Source organism: Gallus gallus, chromosome 2, assembly GCF_016699485.2.
Source record: "Gallus gallus isolate bGalGal1 chromosome 2, bGalGal1.mat.broiler.GRCg7b, whole genome shotgun sequence".
Lineage (NCBI taxonomy): Eukaryota > Metazoa > Chordata > Aves > Galliformes > Phasianidae > Gallus > Gallus gallus.
This window is the reverse complement of record NC_052533.1, coordinates 124,420,021-124,444,600: the sequence shown is the minus strand read 5'-3', so window position 1 is coordinate 124,444,600 and position 24,580 is coordinate 124,420,021. Positions and strand designations below refer to the sequence as shown.

At 37.2% G+C, this 24,580-nt stretch overlaps 1 protein-coding gene across 14 annotated transcripts in view; it reads right to left on the bottom strand.

Annotated features, from left to right (window-relative positions):
* Positions 1 to 24,580, bottom strand: part of SLC26A7 (solute carrier family 26 member 7) — a 68,746-nt gene that overhangs the window by 25,495 nt on the left and 18,671 nt on the right. For all 14 annotated transcript variants that reach the window (XM_025148037.3, XM_025148040.3, XM_046937890.1 and 11 more), the window contains 9 exons: positions 23,949 to 24,059; positions 21,168 to 21,340; positions 17,676 to 17,840; positions 11,479 to 11,631; positions 10,025 to 10,107; positions 8,586 to 8,733; positions 6,085 to 6,198; positions 3,344 to 3,421; positions 2,179 to 2,274 (listed from right to left, as the gene is read on the bottom strand). In XM_025148037.3, the coding sequence (XP_025003805.2) occupies positions 2,179 to 2,274; positions 3,344 to 3,421; positions 6,085 to 6,198; positions 8,586 to 8,733; positions 10,025 to 10,107; positions 11,479 to 11,631; positions 17,676 to 17,840; positions 21,168 to 21,340; positions 23,949 to 24,059 (1,121 nt within the window). The remainder of the gene's footprint in view (positions 1 to 2,178; positions 2,275 to 3,343; positions 3,422 to 6,084; positions 6,199 to 8,585; positions 8,734 to 10,024; positions 10,108 to 11,478; positions 11,632 to 17,675; positions 17,841 to 21,167; positions 21,341 to 23,948; positions 24,060 to 24,580) is intronic.

Genomic DNA, 24,580 nt, shown 5'->3' with positions numbered 1-24,580 from the left:
GAAAACTGAAACAAATATGTGTAGCAATATTAAGCTGATAACATCAGCCTGTGTTATAAGGAATATCAGCCTGCTCCTTCAAACTTGGCTGCTTCTAAACATTAAATCTGCAAGAAAATGCAATCCATGGCTGAATGGAGAGATTTCAAGCTAACTTTTATATGTCAAAGGATTATGCTGTATAAGTCACTAATCAAACAGTAAGTATTACTCATCCTGCTCATGTTCATTAAGAAGTTTAAGTGTGAAGGAACAAGGTAACAAAAACTGTAATGATCCGTTTCCATGCACTATTTGCCAGACACATAAGCATAACAAACCTATCTCCTATGTTACATAATACATATCCTTTAAAGAATCATTTCCAGAACAGCTGCTAATTATTTCCAAATGTTTCGTCAGCGTTTTTCTCTTCAAAATGCTCTGGATAGCCTGGGTAATGGAACTGATTTGTTTCCAAAAGGCTGTCAGTTCTGGGGTGAATCCTTCAGGCCAAAATCAACACCACTGAAGTTATTCAAGTCACTGTACTTAGTGGGGCTCCTAAGCCTAGGCAGCAATGTAAGATCAATGCTTGTAGTTTTATTTTAGATTAATGCTGTTCAAAGCAAGATGATTTATCCTGTCAGGCTAAGGACTGATGGCACAACTACTGGAAGATAAATCATTTTTCAAGTATATTCAGTCAAAAAGATAAACCCAGGAAGCTCTCCCTCCCTGTAACCTATCTTAAAAATCATAACAGATGCCAGAGATGTTATAACTATTCACTCATCCTTCTGTCAAAATCACAAGAGCAAAAATCAATCAGGTTACTCTACCTATAAAAATGCATCAAGTCGAGCAGAATATTCTGCTGAAAAACATCACTTATTAAATCAGTGTATCAGTGAGGAGCTATAGCTCCCTCATACCACTTTTCTGAGTCCCACTATCCCCCCAATAATTTTTGATCCACACCATCCAATGTTTTTATCACTGGGTTAGAATGAAGAGCACATACAGCACAGATAGAGGAAAATATATTCAGAAATTTGCTGTTTGAGGAATGTAAGACTTCATGAAAGACAGAGCTCTTCTGGATGACATAAAACATTCAACTCTAGTTGTCTATCATGGAATGGGAGAAACATCAGGCAGTCAAATCTGAACAAAGCAGGGCTCACACAACTCTGCTTTCCACACTGAAATTCAGTACTCAACAAAAATATAAAAAATAAAAATAAAAAAATAGATGTTTTAATCAGCTGGAGTGACCATTACTGCAGGAGAATGCTAAGTCACTGTAGAGTCCAACAAAGTCCAATATTATCTCCAGAAACATTTACCTCCCACCATAGAACTGGGGAATAGGGCCAAAAATACCTTTCTGAGTATTTGCTAATTGAAATTGCATAAACAGGAGTTACAAAATCATTAGAGGATGTCAATGTGTTTATACAAGCTAGAAAGCAGTTAGAGGCCTGGGTTCTGCTAATTGAACAATGCATTCAAAACTTCCATGGAAGAGAAATCTTGGTGTCTTCCTAAACATGACTCATCTTTAACATTTGCCAGGAATTCTGTGCAAATGCATGTCAGACTGCTGATATCTTGTATTAAATTGTATTTTCACACTGTTTCTTTCTGTCTATCTGCTCTTTCTGCTCTATTTCATCTCTCATACTGCAGAATCTTTCATATGATAAAAGAATACATTTTTGTATCTGTTTGCAAAATCTTGAAGAGCTGAGGCAATTTATTAACATCATCCTAGGACATACATCTTTCTGCATCTCTAGTGTTTCCAGTTCTGTTTGTCCTGTACAGTCATTCCATATACACAGAGAACAAAGGTAATGAGATCTTTTTGATACAATGATAAAAGCATACTAACTGGCCAGAGTAGGAATACAAAATTAGCTACGTATCTGCCCAGATCTGTATGTGTATACATCTTCAGCATTAAACTGTGATCTTTATCATTTGTCAGAATTTCTTTCTGTTTTTTTCTTGTGCAGACAATTGATATTTCTGATGCTCCTATTGTGAGACAAAAATTAAGCTGATAATACTAAAAAAATAATAATAACAATGACTTGCAATAATCTCTTCTAGGGCCACACAGCTATTACAGCTTATCTAGCAAGTATTTTTAATGGCTCTCAGGAAAACCTCCTAAGGTTAGGTCTCACTTACCCAGTCTATTTTATCCACATTCCAGTATTTTTTTAAGTCACGGAACTGCATTAGCATCCCCTTCAAGCCCACAACGATAATGCTTGCTAGCACACACTGGAAAAAGAGAAAAAAAAAAAAAAGAAAAAAAAGAAAGGTTCATTATGGAATTGGTAGAGGAGATGAATGTTCTTGCTCAAATCCAGCAATCAATATTAAAAGCAAGTTATTGAAAATCTGGTGATAGTGTTTCAAAAATGGTATAAAGAACAAGTATTCTTCTGATGCAACAATAATAGTATCAAAACCAATTTTTCATTCTTGAAGTCATTCTAGAAGGCTCCTGACTATGAGAAAATGACAGAAACTTTAAGACATCCCAAGATTCTCCATGTATTGCCAGATCAATGACATATGACCACAATCTGAGGGACTCCAAAGCAAATAAGCACTCAAATTCTCCACAGTGAAAATATTCAATTCCCCTTTCTAATCACCTAGGGAAAGACTTCAAAGGAAAAACAAACAAAAAACAACAACAACAACAAAATCCATTTGCTTTGTGGCGGGCACAATAAATTATTGTTCTCCAAGTTGGAAAAGAGGAGGAGGAGGATGAAGAAGTCTTCAGGAGCTCAAGAAGGATGGAGAAAAAGTGACTTGCAACAGGGAGGAGGGAAGGGGCAAAAAAACCTGACCATACTGCTTTACAGTCTTAATGTAAAGGGTGCATTCCATGACAGAGATAAAAGAACTTTAATTAAGCTAAGATCGCTATCTTCAATCATGTGTGTTACATTTATTTGAAAAGCAAAATGATATGCATTACTGGAGTAAAATTGTGGATCTTCATTAATTTCTATTCATATCTGTCAATTCGCATCCATAACAATCTGGATGTAAATTTCTCACAAACTACATGCCAAAAGTAAGTAGATGAGAAATGTTTTATTTTATAGCTATGTGATAGCCTATATATGGAGCTATGTATGTGTAAACTCTATGTGTATTATGCAGTCAACTCTATATTTTATGATTTTGAGACACGTTCTACCCTTTCTATTCTTTCTCCCATTGAAATTAAAGAGAGTTGTTTCAGATATAGAACCATCTTTCCCACAAAGAAACTCAGTCTTTATAAAATATTGGAAGTGATCTTTAAAAAAAAAAAAGATAGGTACCATACCATGGGCAGCCAGTACAGCATTGCTCCAATTGTGTAGATCACCACAAGAACTAATGCACAAGAGATAAGGCAAGCCACCTAAAACAAATAAGCACAAAAATCCAATCACTCAATCACACACAAAAGTAAAAAGCTTTATTGCCAAATATTGTCGACAAAGGCAAGAATGAGATGTTGGAGATGCCAGGTGTTTATAGGTTGCTTAAGTAAGTAATTTCAGTTTTTATCTGAGGTGATTACCTTTAGTCAACTTGTCATGGTTTTGTAACTTTGCTATTGGTATTCCACATCATAACATCATGGACAAAAGAGAAGAACTACATATCCCAGAGGACCTCACGGTCAGAGAAGGAAGATACTTCAAGGAAGATAAGTCATCTGGACACAACTACAGTGAAAACACAGTAAGGGATACCAGTATCTGTGTTTGACCCTGATGTCAGCAGGCACAAACCACTGCACCACGTACAGAGTTATTAAATTGCACATGTGTTGTGTAACAGCTCATTTTAGATGTATTGCAGCACATACAGTCATTCTGTAACATGTTTACAAAACTGCACTCTGTGTTGCATGGAATCATAGATCTGGCATTGCACTGAGCAGAAATTATATATGAACTGTGTCGTGATGTTTGCACCTGAAAAGTTTTCTAACTTCTTTCACTGGGATCAGCACTTGAAGATATTGTGTCCATTGAGAAACCACCAATGATCAGCCTGTTATAGAAGCTATGATTTTACTTTTGCTTTAGAAAATGCAGCAGCAAATTATATAACGATAATTAATGAAAGTAACATGAATCTAGACAAACACATGGTCTACAGATTATACGTTACTTCACAGTACTCTTTGTATTAATCTGATAGAGAACTACATTAAAATTGTAGGCTCCCACTCCACTCTGACCGTTCACAAAGTACGACATATCTGGTCTTGCTAATAAAGAAATAGTAAATAAATAGTATCATTAAAGTTGGAAAAGACCACTTAGATAAGGGAACATTTCTGTCATGTCTCTTTGTGTATTCAAAGCAAGCCATTGCTTTTCTTTTTGTCTGTGATCTGACAAACATCTATGACAGATATTCTTAGTTGTTCATTCTGCCTAGACAGCTCCAAAAGAATGGGCAGGAGCGAATATATTGCTTTCTAAGACATAGGCAAAGAAGACAGGTGAGAAAATATTATAATTTCAAGTACTGTCATAATGCTAATGCATAACACACACTAATTTGTGGATGCAAACTCTGCTGTACTACAAAACTTCTAGATAAAACCTAGCAGATACTCATTATTTTTACCATGGACTTCCCACCTTGACTTCAAGCCATGGTGGTTTCTTTTTCCACCTTATATCTTGAATGACTTTCTACTGGGGTCTTTGTCAATATGTTCCAGAGTCAAAGTGCTCAGATGCCCTAGACACCTTCAGATTAATTAGCTTTCTTAGAAAAGCCATGATGCAGTAAAACTTGAATTTGGAAATGAAAGATACGAACAGGTAACAGAAGAGAATGTCAGTGATGGCGAGGGCACATGGTACAACACTGAAGCTAACTCAAAAAATTTGAAGTGGATAATAGCAAAATGGCAGCTAAACTATTTGCATATGAATGCTTTTAAAGATGATTATTTGATAAATTATTCATTTGATTAACAGAGTTCAGAGAAGTGTGTGGGCTAATTAGCAAGTAATTAACATGCATAGTTTTGAAATAAAACTCTGCATCATTTCTTAGTACTGTGGTGTCTGCAAGAGAAACAATTGCAGGATATAGACAGGAAGAATCACCACCTACAAACTGTGCTTTGCCTTGTCAGTCACATCTCATTACCTTTCTTTTCATAATTAATGACCTTTATACAGGCAAGGGCAGGAGTTATAAAAGGACAATGGCAGCAAACTCTTGAGGATACAGCGTTGATATGGCAGGGTGGCCCTGATGGGCTCTTGAATTTCAGAGTAAGGACAGAGAGGCAGTGTTCAGTGCTCACCCACATGGTGCCATCTCACACCAACTTCACAGCAGTTAGCTGCCTCTCTTGCTCCCAGGCACAGATTGGACAGGTTACAACACTACAGTACCCCAGTGAGCATTTTCTCCAGTCACAATTCCCTGTTTCCTGAGGTACTGCCATGGGAACTTTTGGGTTTCATTTCAAACAGAAAGAGAAAGCCAAAAAAAAAACCACTCCTGAAAAAACTATATGCCATATCTACGGGCTGAATGCATTGTGAGAGTCAGAAGAAATACACCAAGACACAGGACAGAAGTTAGAACATTGTTTCTTCTAGGAAAAACTCTTAAAATTACATTCATTTTCTTTTGAAAATCATATAGGATCACAAATTATTATAAAAAAAAAAAACAAAAACAAAACACAACACTTTAGGTCAGCCTGTACCAATAAATCCACTTGATACCATTAGAGGGCACTTTAGTTACAGTGCTGACAAATTTGCACAAAACTGAAAGGGCAATCTGAAAACACAACACCCTCACCTCCATACTGTACCAGACTTTAAACTTTATATCAAATGTAAAAAATGTAAAAATGCATAAGTGGAGCCATTAGCTTTTCTATTAAGACTCCTTCCAAACTGACGTAATTCCATGCAGATGGTTAAAATTGATAGGGATTTTGGAGGGTGGTGGAATGCAGTGGATTAAACAGGGCAAGCTCCAGTGAGCAGCGTGGTCACTGTTCTTCAACTTAACTGCACTCTATCCCATTACCTGTGTTCTGGCGCCCGTACTATATAACAGTGCCGTCCGTCCCATCGCTGCCGCGCTTGGTATGCAGAAGAAAAATGAAGGAATCACGTTGCTGAGGCCATGAGCCAAAAATTCCTGCAAAGTTGTTAAAGGGAATGAGTTTTTTCTTTTTTTTTTTTCCTATTGGTCCATCATTTCAATGCTTCTTGCCAACAAAGGAGTCCTCAATGAAAGTATTAACCACGATCATAGAATCATAGAATCATAGAATGGCCTGGGTTGAAAAGGATCACAATGATCATCCAGTTTCAACCCCCCTGCTGTGTGCAGGGTCACCAACCACCAGACCAGGCTGCCCAGAGCCACATCCAGCCTGGCCTTGAATGCCTCCAGGGATGGGGCATCCACAACCTCCTTGGGCAACCTGTTCCAGTGCATCACCACCCTCTGTGTGAAAACCTTTCTCCTAACATCTAACCTAAACCTCCCCTGTCTCAGTTTAAAACCATTCCCCCTTGTCCTATCACTATCCAAATGTGGATATCACTATCCATGCTGGAGGATGGCCATAATTTTTAGGGGTTTTTCCCTAACATACGTACATAATAAAACGTCTCCCAGTACATCTTCTCACAACTCAGAAGTAACTTGAAAGGTAGAGATGCTGAATTAGATTAGATTAATCAAAAACAGGAGACACATTTTTTTCACAGAATAAATGATACTGTTGAGTTCTGAACACAAAATTCAGTAAAAATATCTGCACCTTGATCCCCATCTGCTTTTCAACAGGCCAGAGGCTCAAGTAGTGGGATCTGAACAGTGTCCAGGTTTTTTCTGGCTTATGACTCTATGGGAAGAAGATAGCCACCAATTTTTTTTTTTTCATATGTGCATTAGTGAAAGTGAAATACGGTAGCAATGTTATCTGCATGCTCTCTTTCATTAAAAATGCATTTTATGTATTTTCACAAGCAAAATGCAGATATGTATGAACAACTATTACAGAAGAAGAAAGAATGCACTGAGGAAGCCACCTCATGTCTGAAAGCTGAGTTGCACAGCTTGGCTACCCAGCACTAGCCTCCTGCTCTTCACTGGGAGGAGCTCATCCATCTCCTGAGGGCAATGCATCAAAGACACTGGTGCTGCCAGAAGTGCTTGGTACACATGTGATGTTATATCCAGCCAGGGAAACACCTCATGGTGAGTCAGTCTTCACAGCACCAGAGAGCAACAGCATGAAAGTCCCCAGATAGACTTGTACACCCACATGACACCATGCAAAGAGCTGTGCCTGGCCCTTGAATGCAGTGCAGCTTTACCACCATGTTGCCCTGTATGCTTTGTTCTCATGTACGTTTTGTTCTTTGCTCTATTATCCTCTGCAGACATACACGTTATTTCCACCATTCCAGTAGTTAAGCAGTAAAAGTTACAAGTTTTCCAAGAGTACAGAAAGACACACAGGTTGCTGTGCTCAATTTAGTGCCCTCCAGGCAATACAGCACACTGCCCTGAGGCATAACATACTAAGCTTTGCTCCCTAGAAAACATTGCTCTGCAGCACCAACAGAAAATAAAGGCACAATGTATTCATTTCAAAAAGATTTTTAGAGACCTGAGTAGATGAGAATATTGTTGCCTTATTTTCCAATGATAGCAGGAGTTGCAAAAGAAACTCACCAATGGAGAAAGGCCAATCTGTCTAGATGGGATGTTCAGATAGGTCTCCAGCTGCAAAACCAACTACTCTTCATACAACATTATGTCATCTATCCCAAACCATTTAGCAGGAAGTTGGGAGCAGATTTCTCATCGCACTGCATTAATTGCCAGTTAGGAGTGTTTCTTATCAGTGTTTGAGCTATTGACTCCATGGATTCCCACTTGCCTTGAAGTTGCCTGCTCACCATGACCAGTAGTGAGGTAGTACAGGAAGAAATCATCCCACTTTTATTTAAGCTAGCACACTGCAGAATGAAACTCTACTAAGAGAGCTCCTGTGGCTGCAAATTTGGCAGTGCTCTCTGAAACCATCCTGCATCTTTTATAAAAACAGACCTTAATTTGAGACGAGACTTCTTCACTGTATAATACTTATTTTATAACATCAGATATGTCCTAGGGCTGTAAGTACGTAATTTATTTCTTTCTCTTAATCAGTCACTGGTTTAAAATTTTAGCTTGCCTTTAAGATCTCTGCTGCCAGAAGAGAAGCTGTCTCATCTTGAAACACTGGGAAAACACATTGACACCTAAACTAGCTGCAGTCTGCATGAAATGCAGCATTATGAGATTATCCTTGAAGGATGCATTTCCTCAAAAAGTGTAGCTCATCCATAGGATATTCTACAGAGCTGATCTAGACTAGGTTTGAGTTCCACAGTAATCACTGGAAGGCCTCAGGATGTCATATAGAATTTACCCTTACTTGGCTTTCATCGATAACACTTCTCCAAAATGGTAAATCAAAGCTTACTGACCTTCTGGTATCCTTAAATAAAGAGAAAGAACTTTACCTGGTTATCATCCACAGTGTACTTAAACCTTTTAGCAGAGCTTTGGGCTAGAGCTAGTGATGCTACATAACCAACCAGTGCTACCCCAAAAGCTTCTGTGACTACTTCAGATAGGACATTCATGGCTGGCAGTTTTGGTGGTGGCAGCCTGTAAAAAAATAAAGATAGCCTCAATACTTCTGCGATTCATGACAATGTAAGAGAAACAGTCTCTACAAGCATGGTTAATTTCATTTAATACTTAAGACATTTATTAAATTTTAGATTAATCAGAACAGTGTTAGTATTCAGCATCTCTGTAGGTATGGAAACTTACTCCACCTAATGGCGATTTAGAAAAAAGCCCTGCAGTTAAGAACCAAATCACACCAAACTATCTCTGTACTCTACAAAAAGATGTCAGACTCTCCAGAGAGCAAATTATGTCACCTCAGATCTCAGAACACCTCAGGTTTCTAATGATCTCCACTGATGAGGCAGTTAGGTATTTCAGGTAAGCACCTGAAGATACGTGAGGAGGATCCAGCTTCCTGCTTGCGTTTGTCAGCACCACAGAATCTTGGTATATGAGGTTAGACAGAAAGCAATCTTCTGATTAAAGCTGTATCAGTACAATTTAACTGCCCATAGTGCATATCAAAAGGAGTACATAACATTGTTTCAGCCTCAGAAACACATAGCCTGTAACAGCATACCCTAAAGAGTTAAAAATAATTTTCTCTCTCAGAAACTTCCCTTATTTTACATAAGTGCAAGCTGCTACACATGCACTCAGAGCTTGCCTTGTGAAACTTAAGGAAATCCTACAATCTCCAAGAGGGAGATTATAGAACAGCTGTGCTGTTCCTTACCAACCCTTGGAGTATGAACATTCTCCCTAACACCTAACCTAATTGTTTTCACAGCTAATTATACTGAATATCTCTTTCCTTCTTTTCAAACTCATGGAGGAAAACATCACTGCCCATAGTAAGAATGCTCTTCTATAGATTAAACATAGCTAAATCCTTTATTTTTCTTCAGAAACCACATTTTCTAAAATTATTGTATAAATGAGTAGAGAAGAACTCCTTGTAGCAATCTGCAGGCCTTATCTCACTGTAGCCCTCCATTACACAAAACACAGGCAGCAGTAATATGGTAGACTGCCTTTCTGTCATACATCCGTTAGCCATCATCAGGTATACAGTAGCTACTTTTTACTGCATAAAGTAATGAGATAACTATGAAAATGTACAAAAAAAGTCTGCATTTTTGTGTCTATATCAATACACCTCGTTAATGTGAGATTGAATTGTGAGAGAGTATTCAAAAAGGTCAGGAATGAAAATGATAGATTTTGCCATTTCTTACTCCAAAAAACTACTCTGACCTCCTCACAAAGCTGTTCACAGATCTAAACATACTGAGAAGCCACAAACTAATAAAAACCATATTACCCTTGAGGAATATGCCCCACAACTTCTAGCCCGTAGACGTATTCCATATCAGCATAGCAGCAGGCAGTGGATGTAGCAATTATCTATTTGATTCAATATAGAAAAAATACATTATGTTTCTATTGCTTCCAGGTTCTCACATAGTCCACGTTACCACCAGAGCTGAGAATATGACAGTGTTCATGCATGTGTTTTTACACTAATCCAGTAAGACAGGGAAGTATTATAAGTAAAATTATAGTAAATGTGGAAGTGAGACAAAAGAAATGATCTGTACACAATAACAGATTTTAAAAGTATGTCTGAGGAAAGACTCTGACAGAGGAATTTAGATGCTCTGTGTTAATAAAATCAGTCTGAAAAGCCTCTTGCCGGTCATCATCTAACTGTCCCTGTGCAGTACGTGCCTCAAACCACCGCCATTCATGCCAGCAGTTTAAAGTAATTCAAAACTGAGGTGCACCTGAGTGTGTGATTCAGCAGATGCTCTCCGAGCACATCTAATCCCAAGTGGCAGTCTCGACTTCAGCGCACACCCCAGCAGAAGAAGATGTGGTTACCTCTCATATTTATGTTTCAGCAGGTATACACCTTGCTGAGAGATTGGAAAGTTTGGCCCTGAGGATGTTCAAGCTCATTTCCCATACTTTTGTGAGCTGACCACAGAAATCCCAGAACAGGAACATGCTGTAGTCCATCATCCTTGGTTTGCTGTGTTTTATCCGGTATTATTTAATGAGCAATGCAGAAACAGATCACAGAGCAGAGACCAGAATCTCATTTTCCAGCATTTTATACATGAAAAGGGTTCTTTTGTGAACAGTTTTTTCAGCAACAACAACAAAGTAATCGTGATGATCCACTCTGAAATAAGCCTGTTTGGTTTTTTGTTTGTTTGTTTGTTTGTTTTCTTTTACTGGCCGAGAGCAAAACAGAAACCTCTGTCCTAGAGCTGGTTATTTTACCATAGTTTAATCCTTAAAGTTGAGGTTTACCGTACAATAGAGAATTTCAATTTAGCCTATGCTACATGAAAGGAAAACTGTAAGTAAACTTATAGAAAGCAATAACTTAGGTATTTTAACTTTGCTGCAGATAAATAATATGCAGTATCTAAGTCAGAACTACTCAGCACAATGCTTGCCCGAAGTTATATCAGTTACTTTTCATTTTCTACATTAAACTTCTTATAGTTTAACATTCTAGACTTCATGTTCTTGTAATTATGCAAAAAAGTAGTAAAAATATTATAAAAATTGGGAACATATGTCACTTCTTTCTTAATTATTTAGCCAAGCACTTTCTTGTTATTGCATTTCATATACAGCCATGAAAATTAATTTAATAAGTGGCAGGTGTGAGCAACTATAGAAAACATAGAAAACTTCAGGGAATTAGTTGAAACACTGAAAAGTCTCTAAAGCAAAAAGTCTGATATTTGGCTTCCTACTTACCAAAACTAGATCGATAGGAAGAACAATTTTAATGTTTCTTTGAAATTTCTCATTCAGTTCCTTAACAAGAACAAGCACCACAATGCTCAGCAAGGAGAGAAGTAAAGCCTCTAGTTGAACTGATCTGATATTCTCAAATATGTAGGCATAAATCTGTAGTGATTGAGATGAACAACAGATTATATTCACAAATCACAAAATATGCAATTCCAGATCACATGATATGGTATTTTCTACACTTTGAATGTCTGAATTACCTGGGAGAGCTGGATCAGTACTCCAAGATCTGTGTCATCAGTAATTTATACATTTCAATTGATTGCAGAAGCAAGAAAATTCCAGCAAATCTGATACATGTCCTTTCCTTCTCTTGTTTCATTAAATTCAGTGAATTAAATGAGAATTGCACAAAAACATTGAGAGAAACTTGCACAAAGATGCATTATTGGTGTCCACAGCACATGACATCCACCAACTAACAGCAAATGTTAGGTCTGAGGAAAGAATTAAAAAAAAAAAAAAAAAACAGAAAGAAGGGGAAAGAGAAGGAGAGAGTGGAAGAAAGAAAAAGCAAAGAAAGATGCAGTACTAGCTGGGAAGGGAAGCAAGAGGAATCTTCCCAGATGACTGTTCTCTTCAGGGCCTCCTCTCCAGCACCTAGGGGAGTCCATCCAAATACTCTGGACAGAGCAAGATATATTCAGTGTCCCTGTTGATTGCTTATGGCAATTTCACTAACAGTGCTCCATGATGCAAGTTTTGATCAGGTCCAGATGCTGCACACGCTGATTACCTGTCATGCTTTGCGTGTATGCACTGTTGGCTATTTAAATGACTAACGCTATCTACTCAGCTCTGTTTCTGTCTCTAGCATGAAGTTTTAAATTAAAAGTTGCAAAATAAGCCCACTGCTTAGAGGAACAAAGAAGCATGAGAATGAAAGTAATGCACATGCTTAATAAAGGTGCAAGGTGGAGAAAAACCAAGGTAGGCTTAAACACTTAAATTCTGCATTAAGATTTTAGGAGTTGTTGTGCAGCCCAAAATGTAAACTGTATAGAAAACAGAAGTTAAAATCTAGGCTGTAGTTTCAGGCTGCTTCACAAGTAACTTCCCTTAAAACCACAACATAAAGGATAATAAAATCAGGCAACTGATGCTTGAAATAAGATATAAGTAAATGTTGTTTTTTCCTAGCAATAACTAAGATCCCAGGCCCCAGGATGGACCAGACTCTGAGCAACCTGATCTAGCTGTGAATGTCCCTATTCACTGAAGAGAAGCTGGACTAGATGGTTTTTAAAGGTTCTTTCCAACTCTAAGGATTCCATTATTCTATGGATTCTAAGATCAATAGAATATATGAAAAGTAATACTTGTAGTTTTTCGAAGTAGATATTAATAATCTTCTGCTTCACAGAACCTATTTCCAAATAAATGCATAATGCTAACAAAGTTTGTCAGTGTGGAGCTTCAACACATATATTTATATTAGGAAGGAAAAAAGAATAGATAAATTATCTTAGGAAGGAGCCCTGTTCTAGCAGAAAGGCAGTCAATACGATGATAATTTTTTCCCCTGTTCTGATTCTGTCACTCATTGAAGAGATTATGCTTTTTTGCATGAGTAAATTAGTAATGGCTACCTGATTTTTCCTCTCCTATCATTTCTAAGAAGATCTTTATAATCTATAAGGGGTAAAAAACTAAAAATACAATAAAAAACTCTAAAAATTGTGACAGAAAAAAACAGAAGAAATGTAATTTTTCTCATAAAGGGAAGTCTTCTCAATTGAAATATAGGCAAGATTTAAGATTAAGGATGAATGGCATAAACTAGCACAAACATTTATCATATCCCCAAAAAACATTTTACAAACAACTTATTAAATAACGTGATGCACCTATGTCACGAATATGGTAATCAACCCAATTTTTAACCACATATTTCCCCACTGTCATCAGACAACGTGGACTATATCTTAATGTAGCTTGCAAATAGTCTGCATACCCATAATCTTCCAAGCATGCACTGTCAAGAGAGCACAGGCCTTGGCTCGGTACCCAACAGAAGCTGTGATTAATTAGGACAAATGAAGGCAATCTAGAAAACTACCTTGCAAACTGCACCCACAAACACAGGAAAGGTTGAGCTATATCAAAGATAAAGAAATAGATAAGAAAATAGATTGATTCTTAATTGTCAAAGACACGTTTTTGTTTGTTTTTTTTGTTTTTGTTCTTTTTTTTTATTTTCCAAATAAGCCTTGTCAGCTTTAGCTATCTATGTATTTTGTGTTTAATTTAATTTGCTTAGACAAAGTTAGATCTAATGCAGGGTGAATCAATACAATTTTAATGAAAGATTACCAAGAAATGTGCACAAGCTCTTAGAATGTCTTTCCTTACAAATTAACTAAAAAGAAGATTCCATTTATTTATTTATTTATTTATTTAATTAATTAATATGTAGCCCAAGCTTCTAGAGCTTTCACAGCATCTCAGAATCCCAGGACAGCTGCAGCTGACACGGGCCTCTGGGTCCATTTGCTTTCCTCTGGCCTTCAGGCACTTCTCCCCTTTGCCTTCATCAAGCGAAGATTATATATGGTGGCCTCATAATATCATCTGCCAGCTCCCTCAGCACTCCCAACAGGACCAATGGACTTACAAATGCCCAATTTTCTTAAATAATCCCTGTTCCGACAAGGTTACATATTCCATGCTCTAGTCATTCAGCCTGGCCTCAGGGACATGGGATTTCTGGAGGCCAGGGTTACTGGTAAAGACTGAGGCAGACTGAATGCATTCAGTAGCTTGGCCTTTCACAGTAACAAGGTCTCCCTTTTTGTTCAGAATAGGGACTACATTTCCCTTAGTCTACTTTTTGTCACTGATATACTAGTGTATCAGCCATTCTTGGTGCCTTTGACTTCCCTAGCCAGATTCAATTCCATCTGGGTTTTAACCATTCCCACTTGATCCCTGACTGCTCAGGCAATGTCTCTGTACTCTACCAAGGTTAACTGCGCTTGCTTCTATCCTCTGTAGGCTTCCTTTTTGTGTTAAGTGTGGCCAGGATCTTCCTGTACATCCATGCAAGCATTCTGGCATTTTTGCCTGACTTCCTCTTCGTTGGGATGCATCACTCTTCTGTTAATGTAAAGCTTTGTCATACCTTTATCAGACTGCCACAAACATTTTACTTGAACAGCCTGCTTTATTATTTGATGTTTCTCTCTAAACCCTACTCTTCAATATGTACTCTACATCAGCAAATAAAAAAATCAATACTTCAGAACTAACAACAAACAGCCATATCCCCAAAGGATGGCATTTCTAAAAAAGATATCAGAAATATCAGTGTCTGTAATACACTGAAACAAATCTGGCAGTAATATGTATAAATATTACATCAATTACCACATCCGACTCCAGAGCTACCACTGACTATTCCCTGGTAATCATTCCCTGAAGCCCTAAAAACACACTTCATGATGATATCAGCAATGCAAGCAGAGCGTTTCACAGACCACTCACTGTTTCTTCAGAGGAAAAACCTGCATGTGGTTAATGTGTACTAAAGCCATCAATCTACACTCTTCAGTTCAGATTTCATACTGTCCATTAGATTGCTGTGCTCATCTAACATAAAAGTGTGAGTGCTAAATATAAGCACCTAAAACTCAAGTTACAATTGTAATCTTATTCAGAATAAATATTTGCACGTGTTTTCATCACAAAAATCACTATGAATTCAGTATTTTACATATTCAGATACACATTCTAATGACACAAATATTGAAATAATTTAGAATCTGTAGTAGAATTTAGTTTGCTACTGCAGTGTACAAAATAATACTTTGTGCCATTATATAATTAACAAAATTTTTACATATAATATATTTAGTTGATTGTTTCTTGTTTTTATTTTTTATTTATATTATTAATTATTAAAATATTATTTATTTTTTATTGTTTATGTTTTATTGTTTGCACTTTCGTGCAAAGCATTTTAATGGAAGTGATGCAGTTATATGAGTAATTATGTAAATTTGAAAATAAGTAAAAAAGAAAGCAACTTTCTAACTTTGTTCACACACACACACATATATATATACACATAATGTCTCTGTTCTTGTGGGAAATTAACTGCTTTGAATCCCACCCAATTTTCACATAATTTCAAATGGTAATATTGCACACTGTCATGGCTTATAGTCTAGAAAGAATGTGCATTCTGATAGATTAACGAAATCCTGAGCTCTTTTTTAAAACTGTATACATGAAAATCCAAAAGATTAGCTTTAAAAATGAGTATGGAAACTGAAGCAAATAAAATAAGAAAAACAAAAGCAACACATTTGTTAAAATGCCTGGTTCTGTCTGAGAGTAGGTGACCTTCGTGCATTTCAAAAAATGTCTCTTTTTGGGTTTTTTTGTAAGAAATACAACACATTGTCTGGGAAAATTATGCAGGCAACTACTGTGAACTGGGCAGGGAAAGAATAGAAAAAAATAAGAGAAGAAAGGAAAAAGACTGGTAGTGGGATAGCGTGAACGCGAAGACTTTCTCAGCCAACTTGCAGCACAACCGCAAGGATTTTGCAACCAACTTGCAACATTACCACAAAAGACCCATTTTTGCAAAGTAGTCTTCTTATATTGCAGGACTTTACTTCGTAGTGCTGCATTCCATAGAAACTTGTGGAAGGATAACGGGCAAATACAGATATGGCTTACTGTTTTCAGATACTAAGTAAAACTTAATGATAGTTTTTTTGTTGTCCCTTGTGAAAATCAGATTTCACATGCAGCCTTCCCTCTCCATTTTCCTTCTCACCTTCATCCAGCCATTCCAATTTGTAAAATCTCCACTGATTCTGCAACATGCAGCTCAGTTGCAGTATTACAAACCATACACAGGGAAAATGAAATGTGATAAATTACATAAGCTATGTGTAAACACAAAAATCCCATAGGCTTGATGCAGGTGTAATATATTCATTCTCCATACACAAAGCTCATTTTTTACATATTTAATTGTGATCTCGCTGTAAAAGAACACATTTCATGGCTTGCTCTACTTTCAACCCTCCTGTTACACTTTATTAAACATCCTTATTCTTGCTTTCTCAACCCAAAGGCTATCTCAGACAAAACAATGTGAGTGGGAGGTGGTTTGAAGAAAGAAAACAAAGAGTAAGCAAAAACCTAGTCCCTGGTTTCATGAATTTGGAGTAAAGAACATGTCAAGAGACACGCTGCCAAGTTCACTGCTGGGGACTGAAATATTGGAGCTTCTTGAAGCAATCCACAAGTCTAAACAGACATGAGAAACATGAAGTGTATGTACAGTAAAATTGTTCCTTCCAAATGTGGAGATTTCCTTATTGTTTTAAATTGTACAGAGTGGTTTTTCTTTATTCATTTTTTTTACACAATTCTGCAGAGCAATTGAAAACCTTAAAAAAAAAATTAAGATTTTTTAATCTGGAAAATGTTCAAAGAGGGTTGATTTCAAAACTGAAGTGAAAGGCAAAGAACTTGCAAAGAACTTTTTTCATATACATTAAAATATACAAGGGATGAGGGAATAGATTTCTTTCAAAGCACTTGAATTACCTCATTTATGATATCATCAACACACCAACATGGAAATATTTCCTTCTATCACTGCTGTTCTTTATTATTGCTCATAATGTGTGTTTTGATTATTTCCTGGCTGTTGTACTTAACATTATCAACTCTACAAGATGCTAATATGCCCATATGTAAGTATAGTCTCCTTGGAAACACTATTAGAAAATAACAACAATGGCTGCTTACATTATAAGAAGTATTTATGAAAAAGCTTTTAAAGAATTAACAAATATTTTAGTAGGTGGTGAATCTCTCATTGCTAAGGCTAATGAAGAGAATTACTGATGCTGTAATACACATATACTAAAAACTTGATTTCTCTATCCTTCCAAAATAAGACCCAGCCTAGCTACATCTTCATCAAGTTTTCCTAATCTGTTTCTACAAAAAGAAGTAGCAAAATGAAGATTTTGGTATTACATCAGTTCTTTCACACGCATACATCACAAATTCCACACATATATATAATTTTTTAAAAAAGAAATTTAAAAATAAGATTTAAAGTTAATAGAACATTAGCTAATGAAATAACCCATCTCTTTTACTGGACTCACATGAAAAAATCCTAGTGGTCCTGATATGTATGGCATTTTCATTCCCAGCAGGTACTTCACTTGTGAAGTCACAACGTGTGTCGCAGCTCCTGTGGTCATTGCACTGATCACTGGTTCTGTTAACAAGAAGGTGGCATGGCCCAGATGCAGCGTGAACATCGCTACCTGGAGAGCAAGGGTATGTGCATTAGCAAGGGTGATAATATGCAGCTTCTCGGTGACAGAGCAGTGAGATGGGTTCCTTTTAGTAAACTGTAAGGTAAACGAGGTTAGAAAGCAGAAGTACTTTGAAGGATGAATATATCTTACAGTGGAACCACTGAACCACCTGCACCATCTCATTCACATCACTGGTTTACTAGAGTCTAACATTAAACTTAGTAATGAAAGCAGACTTGAAGAAACTGTTTTCATACACTGCTTACTACCCTGGTCAAATATGTGAGAAAAGCAAACACTGTTAAAGATCATTCCAGTAAAGGTGGTTCATTCCTGTTCCAGTGATATTTGACAGTCCATCTAGTTGATACTAGCTTGTCCATAGTATGATTCCCAAAGTCAGTAATGTCAATAGCTACCAAACATATCAGGTGCTGAAACTACTGAGATAGGAGCCGTATGCGGAACTCTGCATAATTCTGTAGAGATCTTCTCTGTCCCAAGCCAGTGTGACATTGGAGTCCTCATCCCACAGCTTTTCCACTGCTCTGGCAGTTTCTAAGCTTCCTGATATCACACTGGCCCCACACATGTACAGATTTCAAATGCATGTATGGTCATTCCAGTACTTTGAGTTGCAACAGCTTTATACGTTCAGGATTCTAGTTTTGCAGGTATTCAGATAAGGAGATAAAGATTTTTCTTCAGAAGATGGGGCGTCATTCTTGTTTAAAGAAAATCAAAGATATTTGTACAGTCATGTATCCTGTTTCACCAAACTTTATAAAATTGTAGTAAAAGTAAACAACAGAAGTGGTGGAAGACAGGATTACTGGGAAAAGAAAACACAAACCTGAAACAAAAAAGAAATTCTAGAAAAGTATTAAAACCGAATGTGGGACTGGGAGAAAGATAATGCAGAAGGAACTTTTTATTGCAGCCATCTTTACTGTTCCATAATTTGAACCTGATAACTACAAGAAGAGGATGGAGAGTTAGCCAGAGAGAAATGAGTAATTGCAAAAAACCAAACCCTTCTATGTTCATTAATTCAAATCCTTTTAGTTCTTGTCCACTTTCAGTACTTACTTCCCATGACATTGAACTCAGTTTATTATTGTTGAAATTCCACTTTCACTGTGTAGTCAATTTAACTTTATGGACAGTAAAAAATTTTTATCACATAACAGGCTCTTTGGAAATGACTAATCTCTAACTTTCTGTCCAAAGTAATTGAGTCTGATGTGTTACCTGTTGCATGAACTCACTTTTGGAGAACAAACTTTAAAACCCTCAGAACTCCATGTTCTGGAAGGTGCTGGGTATTTTGAGCTCTATTGGGAATAAGACGTGGTGGTACTCTTTCAGATCATTTGGTTCCTGGGCTAAGAAAATGAGGTCAACCACAGGGAATGTGCTTAGAGTGCTTAGCCAGGCTACTGGAAAAACAGTATCAAATTCCTTTTCTAGACAAGTGGATTCATGTCTCAGCCTATTCTTTCTTAGAGGGAATTGACTATTTTGGAGAGAAACACTTCATCCTGTGTGAAGAAAATGCCCAAGTTACAGAATAGTCACAGCATCAGGCCTTAGTTTCTTTTTTTTTTTTTTATGTTTATTACGGATATATTTATTTATTATTATGTATTATACGGATCTAGGCAGATGCTCTGATCATTCTGCTTGTATGAAGCATTAGTGGCAGCATAAGCACCAACACTATTAGCAGGACCATAATAGGCATAGCCTTACTGACCTCAGAGAGAAGCCCATGCACTTGGCTCAGCTCCCTGCCAGACACACTTTGAAGACCCATACAGAGGATTTTCTAGTTCTTGTTGCAGTCCAGCTTGAACAGGGCAGAGGCTGAGATAAGTCATCTGGGACAGTTTAAGGCATATGAAAAAGCAGTACTTTTCAGAATGAAAGAGAAAATGGAAGCAGCTTTACACACCTAATGGGATTCTGCTAAGAACAATTTTCTGCACTGGATTTTGAACTTAGATCAAATGCAGTCACCAGCTTCCTGCTGTAGGCATTTTGGCCTCTAACACACAAGCAGGGATGATGTAAGAGATTGTCAGGCTCTGAGCACACTACTCCCAAGTGTGTATGCTCAAAGGACTTTTTTCTGTTACAAGCGCTCTGCACATGATGCAGTGGTGTGATACACTCTCTGGCACAAGCAGGCATATACAGAAGCCAAGCACAAAAACAGAACCCCAGAACACCAGGGTGGCTGAGGCTGGCAGGGACCTCTTGGCCATCTGGCCCACCCCTGCTCCAGCAGGGACACCTAGAGCAGGGGGCCCAAGCCTATGGTCAGGTGGCTTCTGAAGGTCTCCAAGGAGGAGACCCCACAGCTTCTTGGCAACCTGTGTTATGTGATCAGAACTAGGTCTACTCTGTGTGCCACCTCTGGGTTTTCCCTTAAACTGCATACCTAAGTAAGCAGTAAAAGAATTAAAACAGCAACAACACAGCAGAAATGAACACACTTCTTGACACCTTCTACCAACTAGCACAAGTACATGCCCCAGTTCCTGCCAAGTGCCAAGACACTGGACATGCCAGTTCTGGGCTCTTCAGCTCATCCTTTATGTGGTGGATGGACCCAAAGCACCAAGCATGGGGATCCAAGTTTATTTCAGAAGGATGGGTACCAGGAGGAGTTGTAATGTCAAGGCCTGAAACATTTCTTCCATTTAAATATTTACAAGGGAAGGCAGAAGCCTTCTTGGAAGACCTAAGCAATCGGCAATGGGTAAAGGAACTCAGTGTTTGTGGTCAGAATAGGAAAAGAGAAAAAAAATTAAAAAGATCTCTGATCATTTGTATGAGCTTTGGAGAATTATTTGAAGACATCTGTTTTACTAATTTATTATGCTTTAAGAATGGGTATGTGAACTCTAAAGAGAATTTAAAGACACTTTCCTTAATGCTTTTAATTATTGAGTACTGTATAGTATTTCTCTTCAAGACAAGAGTCACAGAAAACCTCGGGAATATGTCACTGCTTACCTGAGAGCTGATTCATGTTTTGTTTCCAAAGGAGAAGGAAACGGAGCACCAACAGTGACTGAACATTATATTAGAACTGACTGAATGTGGTTTTACTTCATATTGCAACACTCTATGAGCAAGTACACAGTAATATATTACTACATCTCAACCACGGAGTAACAGATTCTTATACACTTCATCATTCATGAATATTAGACCAGACCCAGACTCAGTTTTTCTAAGATAAGTGAAAAAAAATATATTACAAATGCCATAGTTGTCACAAATGCTGAGCATCAGCAGCACAGAGAATATGTGTTCACCACCTACCTGAATGATTCCTCCCAGAAATGAAACTGCTGCTGCAACTCCAATTCTCTGCATTTCAAACTCTGACAGGCCCAAGACTCCTGAATTATTGTTTGCAGTGAAATTAGTGCCAGTGGAAGGAACAAGACGTTCAACTGCATTGGCAGATATTAAAGAAGTTAAGGCAAAAGTTCCTGTAAAAAAAAGCCACAGATTAGCTACCAATGATTCTATATCCATACTAATCACTAATGGCCTCTTTTTAAAAACTTGACCATTTTGAGTGGAAGTATCCTTTTGTGCACTCTCAAGAATCTTTAAAGTACTTCTAATGTAAATTTCTTCATTTAAAATACCATTTATACATTCAAATTGAATGTGCTTTTGTCTATACTAATGCACAGTCATGCAGACACATTAACAAAAGAGACTGTAACACAACAATTCACAATGATTTCAAATGAACATAAATGCTTTTGGCACATATGTGTGATGAAATGTTTTTTCCTGATAGTCACAAATCTTCACCATTCAAATTTCTAGGATAATTAAATCATGCTATATACATAGTACCTAGCCCGATATAGTTAACAGATGTGTGTGCTCAAGAACTTAACAAATAATCTGCACTCCAATAAATGAAGGCAAGGAAATAAAAATTTTCTCAGAGAGGTAAAGCAAGTTTAATGAAACATGGATAAAGAAGGATTCAATATTTAAAAGGACAAATATATCACGGAGAGCTCTAAGAGTCTAACAAATGCCCTACTATGTCAGACCAATGGTCCATCTAGCCCAACCCCAGTGGCAGTCAGAGGCATTACTCAGGCAAAGCACACAAGCCTGGCCACTTTCTGCAGACCATTCCCTACATAATCCCCAGCATACTGTAGCTGTTGCACTAGGGATGTTAGCAAGTATTTTAGATTTTGTTTATGAGCTAGCATTCACAAATTTATTGAATCTCTGTTTGAACTTGATAGTATTTTCTGCCTCTGCAATGTCCTCTGGGAGCAGGTTCCAGAAGTTTAGCATCTGCTGTGGTATATCCTTTAGTCTACACTTTCTTCTAAAGGGATCTCTTACAAGTTTCATTGAGCTATCTGTACTTCTACTATAGCAAGACATGGCAAGTACAGTTCTACCATCATCTTGGGTATACCCCTATCTAGCAAACTGCCCAGCACAATTCTCTGGGCACCTACAAGGGACTCTTCCATCCTGAAAAATGACCACTGAGTCCTGTCTTATGCTTCTAATCCTACAACTAGCTAATCATTAATAAAATAACTTTCTTTTATCACAAGGGCAACTCAGTTTTTTAAATAACCTTTGCTGTGCAACCTTATCAGTAACTGTTTGACCATTTTGATATCTTATATTCAAACTATTTCATTTTGCCATTTGCTTACTGGCACTTCTATAGAACTCTATGAGTTCAGTGAGATGGGATTTTCCTATACAAAAGTCACACTAACACCTTTCATACAGACATGGATTACACATAGCTTTCAGTGATCTTACAGTTTTACTGTAGTCTGTAAAAATAAGGGTGAAATTCAGGCTTGCAGTTACCAGGATTCGCTCCAGAGCCTTTTTGTCAAATGAAATCAGAGTGGTAACTCAAAAAACTTTTGACCTTGTCACAGAATACACTGGTTATGCTTTCCTCAGAAAGCTGTCCCACCAGTTTCCTTCCTAGCCTCCTGAGATTTTGATGCACTTGGGGAACTGTCAGTCATCCACTTGATCTTCCTCTCCGTGGCATTCTTCAAATTCCTCTTTTTGGCCTTCTAACCTTCCTACATATGTTTTACCTACCACTTTTTGTGGCTTTCCTGCTCACTTCATTTAGTCAAATTTTCCATTTTTTAAACACTAAACTCTTCCCTATGATAGAAGTATTAATTTTCCTGTCATGTTGAGGCATGAAGGGACTTCTGGAGGATCACAATTTTTTTTGATGACATGACATATATTAGCTGGGTTTATAATATTTTTAAAAATTGCATTTTGAAGCAAAAATCAGGATGTTTACAGGTATTTTTTTTCAGGCTGGCCCTTCTTTTTTAAAACCCATTCTCTTCTTTTGAAATTTTTTATCTAATAAGAATGAACTTGAGAACAGTTTATGTAAGACTCTATATACGATATTATCAAAGCAGAAGTTGCCTTCCAACAATTGTCAATTATATCAAAAGTAGTCAAGAAAAAGATGTAGGGATTTGTTATTCATGTGACTGATCTTCACACTGACATAACTGACTCCACTAACAGACATCATTCTTGTTGTCTGTGTATGTACACAGAACACCATTAATCTTGTAGAAATTGCTGGTAGAAAAAAAAATTCCAATGATGGACATGGGGAATCATATAGCAGTTGTGGACAGAGCCTTTTTTGTTGCTGTATCCATATATCTTCTTTGCTGATCCCTGTGTTAAAATCTTATCTTGCAGCAGATTCTAATTAAGATTTTAAAATCTTAAAAATTACAGAACAATAATAAAATCTTAAAAACCTAAAAAAGATTTTGGGAGTTAAAATCCAAAATCTCTTATTAAATGACATTTACAAAGGAAGTGTAAGTACAATATAAAGTTACAATGACAGAAGTAACTCCAGTGTATCCTTAATGGGCTTTTTAAAGTACTTAAACTGGGGGAAAAAAAAAATGTTGTAAAAGGAAGCACAAAAACATTTAATTTCTGTTTAGTTTTTAGAGAATATTCCTTCCATTGACAAAACTTTTTTGTCCAGTTTTGTATTTCTGAAAATGTTTAGAGCAGAGAGACACTTACCTGTTGCAACATGATGTCCCATTCCAAATATGGCATATATAATGACAGGAAAGAAAGAACCATATAAACCAAAAACTGGATGGACTGAAGAGAGAGCAGCAAAGGCCAATCCTATGGAAAATTAAATGGGATTACCTCCATAAATTAAGATAAAATAAAATTATTCTGCTTTCAAGTTTTTGAATGTCCATGATTTTAATAAAGGCAGGGGAAAAAACCACTTTCATGGACAAAAATCTTGAGTATAAGCCAACTAATTTGCAGTGAGGATCAGAAAGAATTGGGAAAGGTTGTCCATCTACAGCCTGTCAAAGTCCTCACACTTTCCACTGAGTCTTGGTCACGAGTGGAAACAAATAGGTCACATATAGGATCTGCGGCATTAGCTGTTGAGTTTCCAGATTGTCTCCATCAACCATTTCAAGCTTTATTTAATAGACAGTTCTCACAGGAGGAGGCAGGGCCATTCCGCCTCACCCCAACAAACAGGGTTTTGAGTCTGCCAAAACAGTCTGCTGTTTTGAGGCAGTCAAATGGTCAAATTTCTTACAAACAGTTCAAAACCTGTAATTTTGGTTTGGATTGGAGACCCTTCAGTATGCTTTCTCCTAATTCCTTAAAGAAAAAAATAA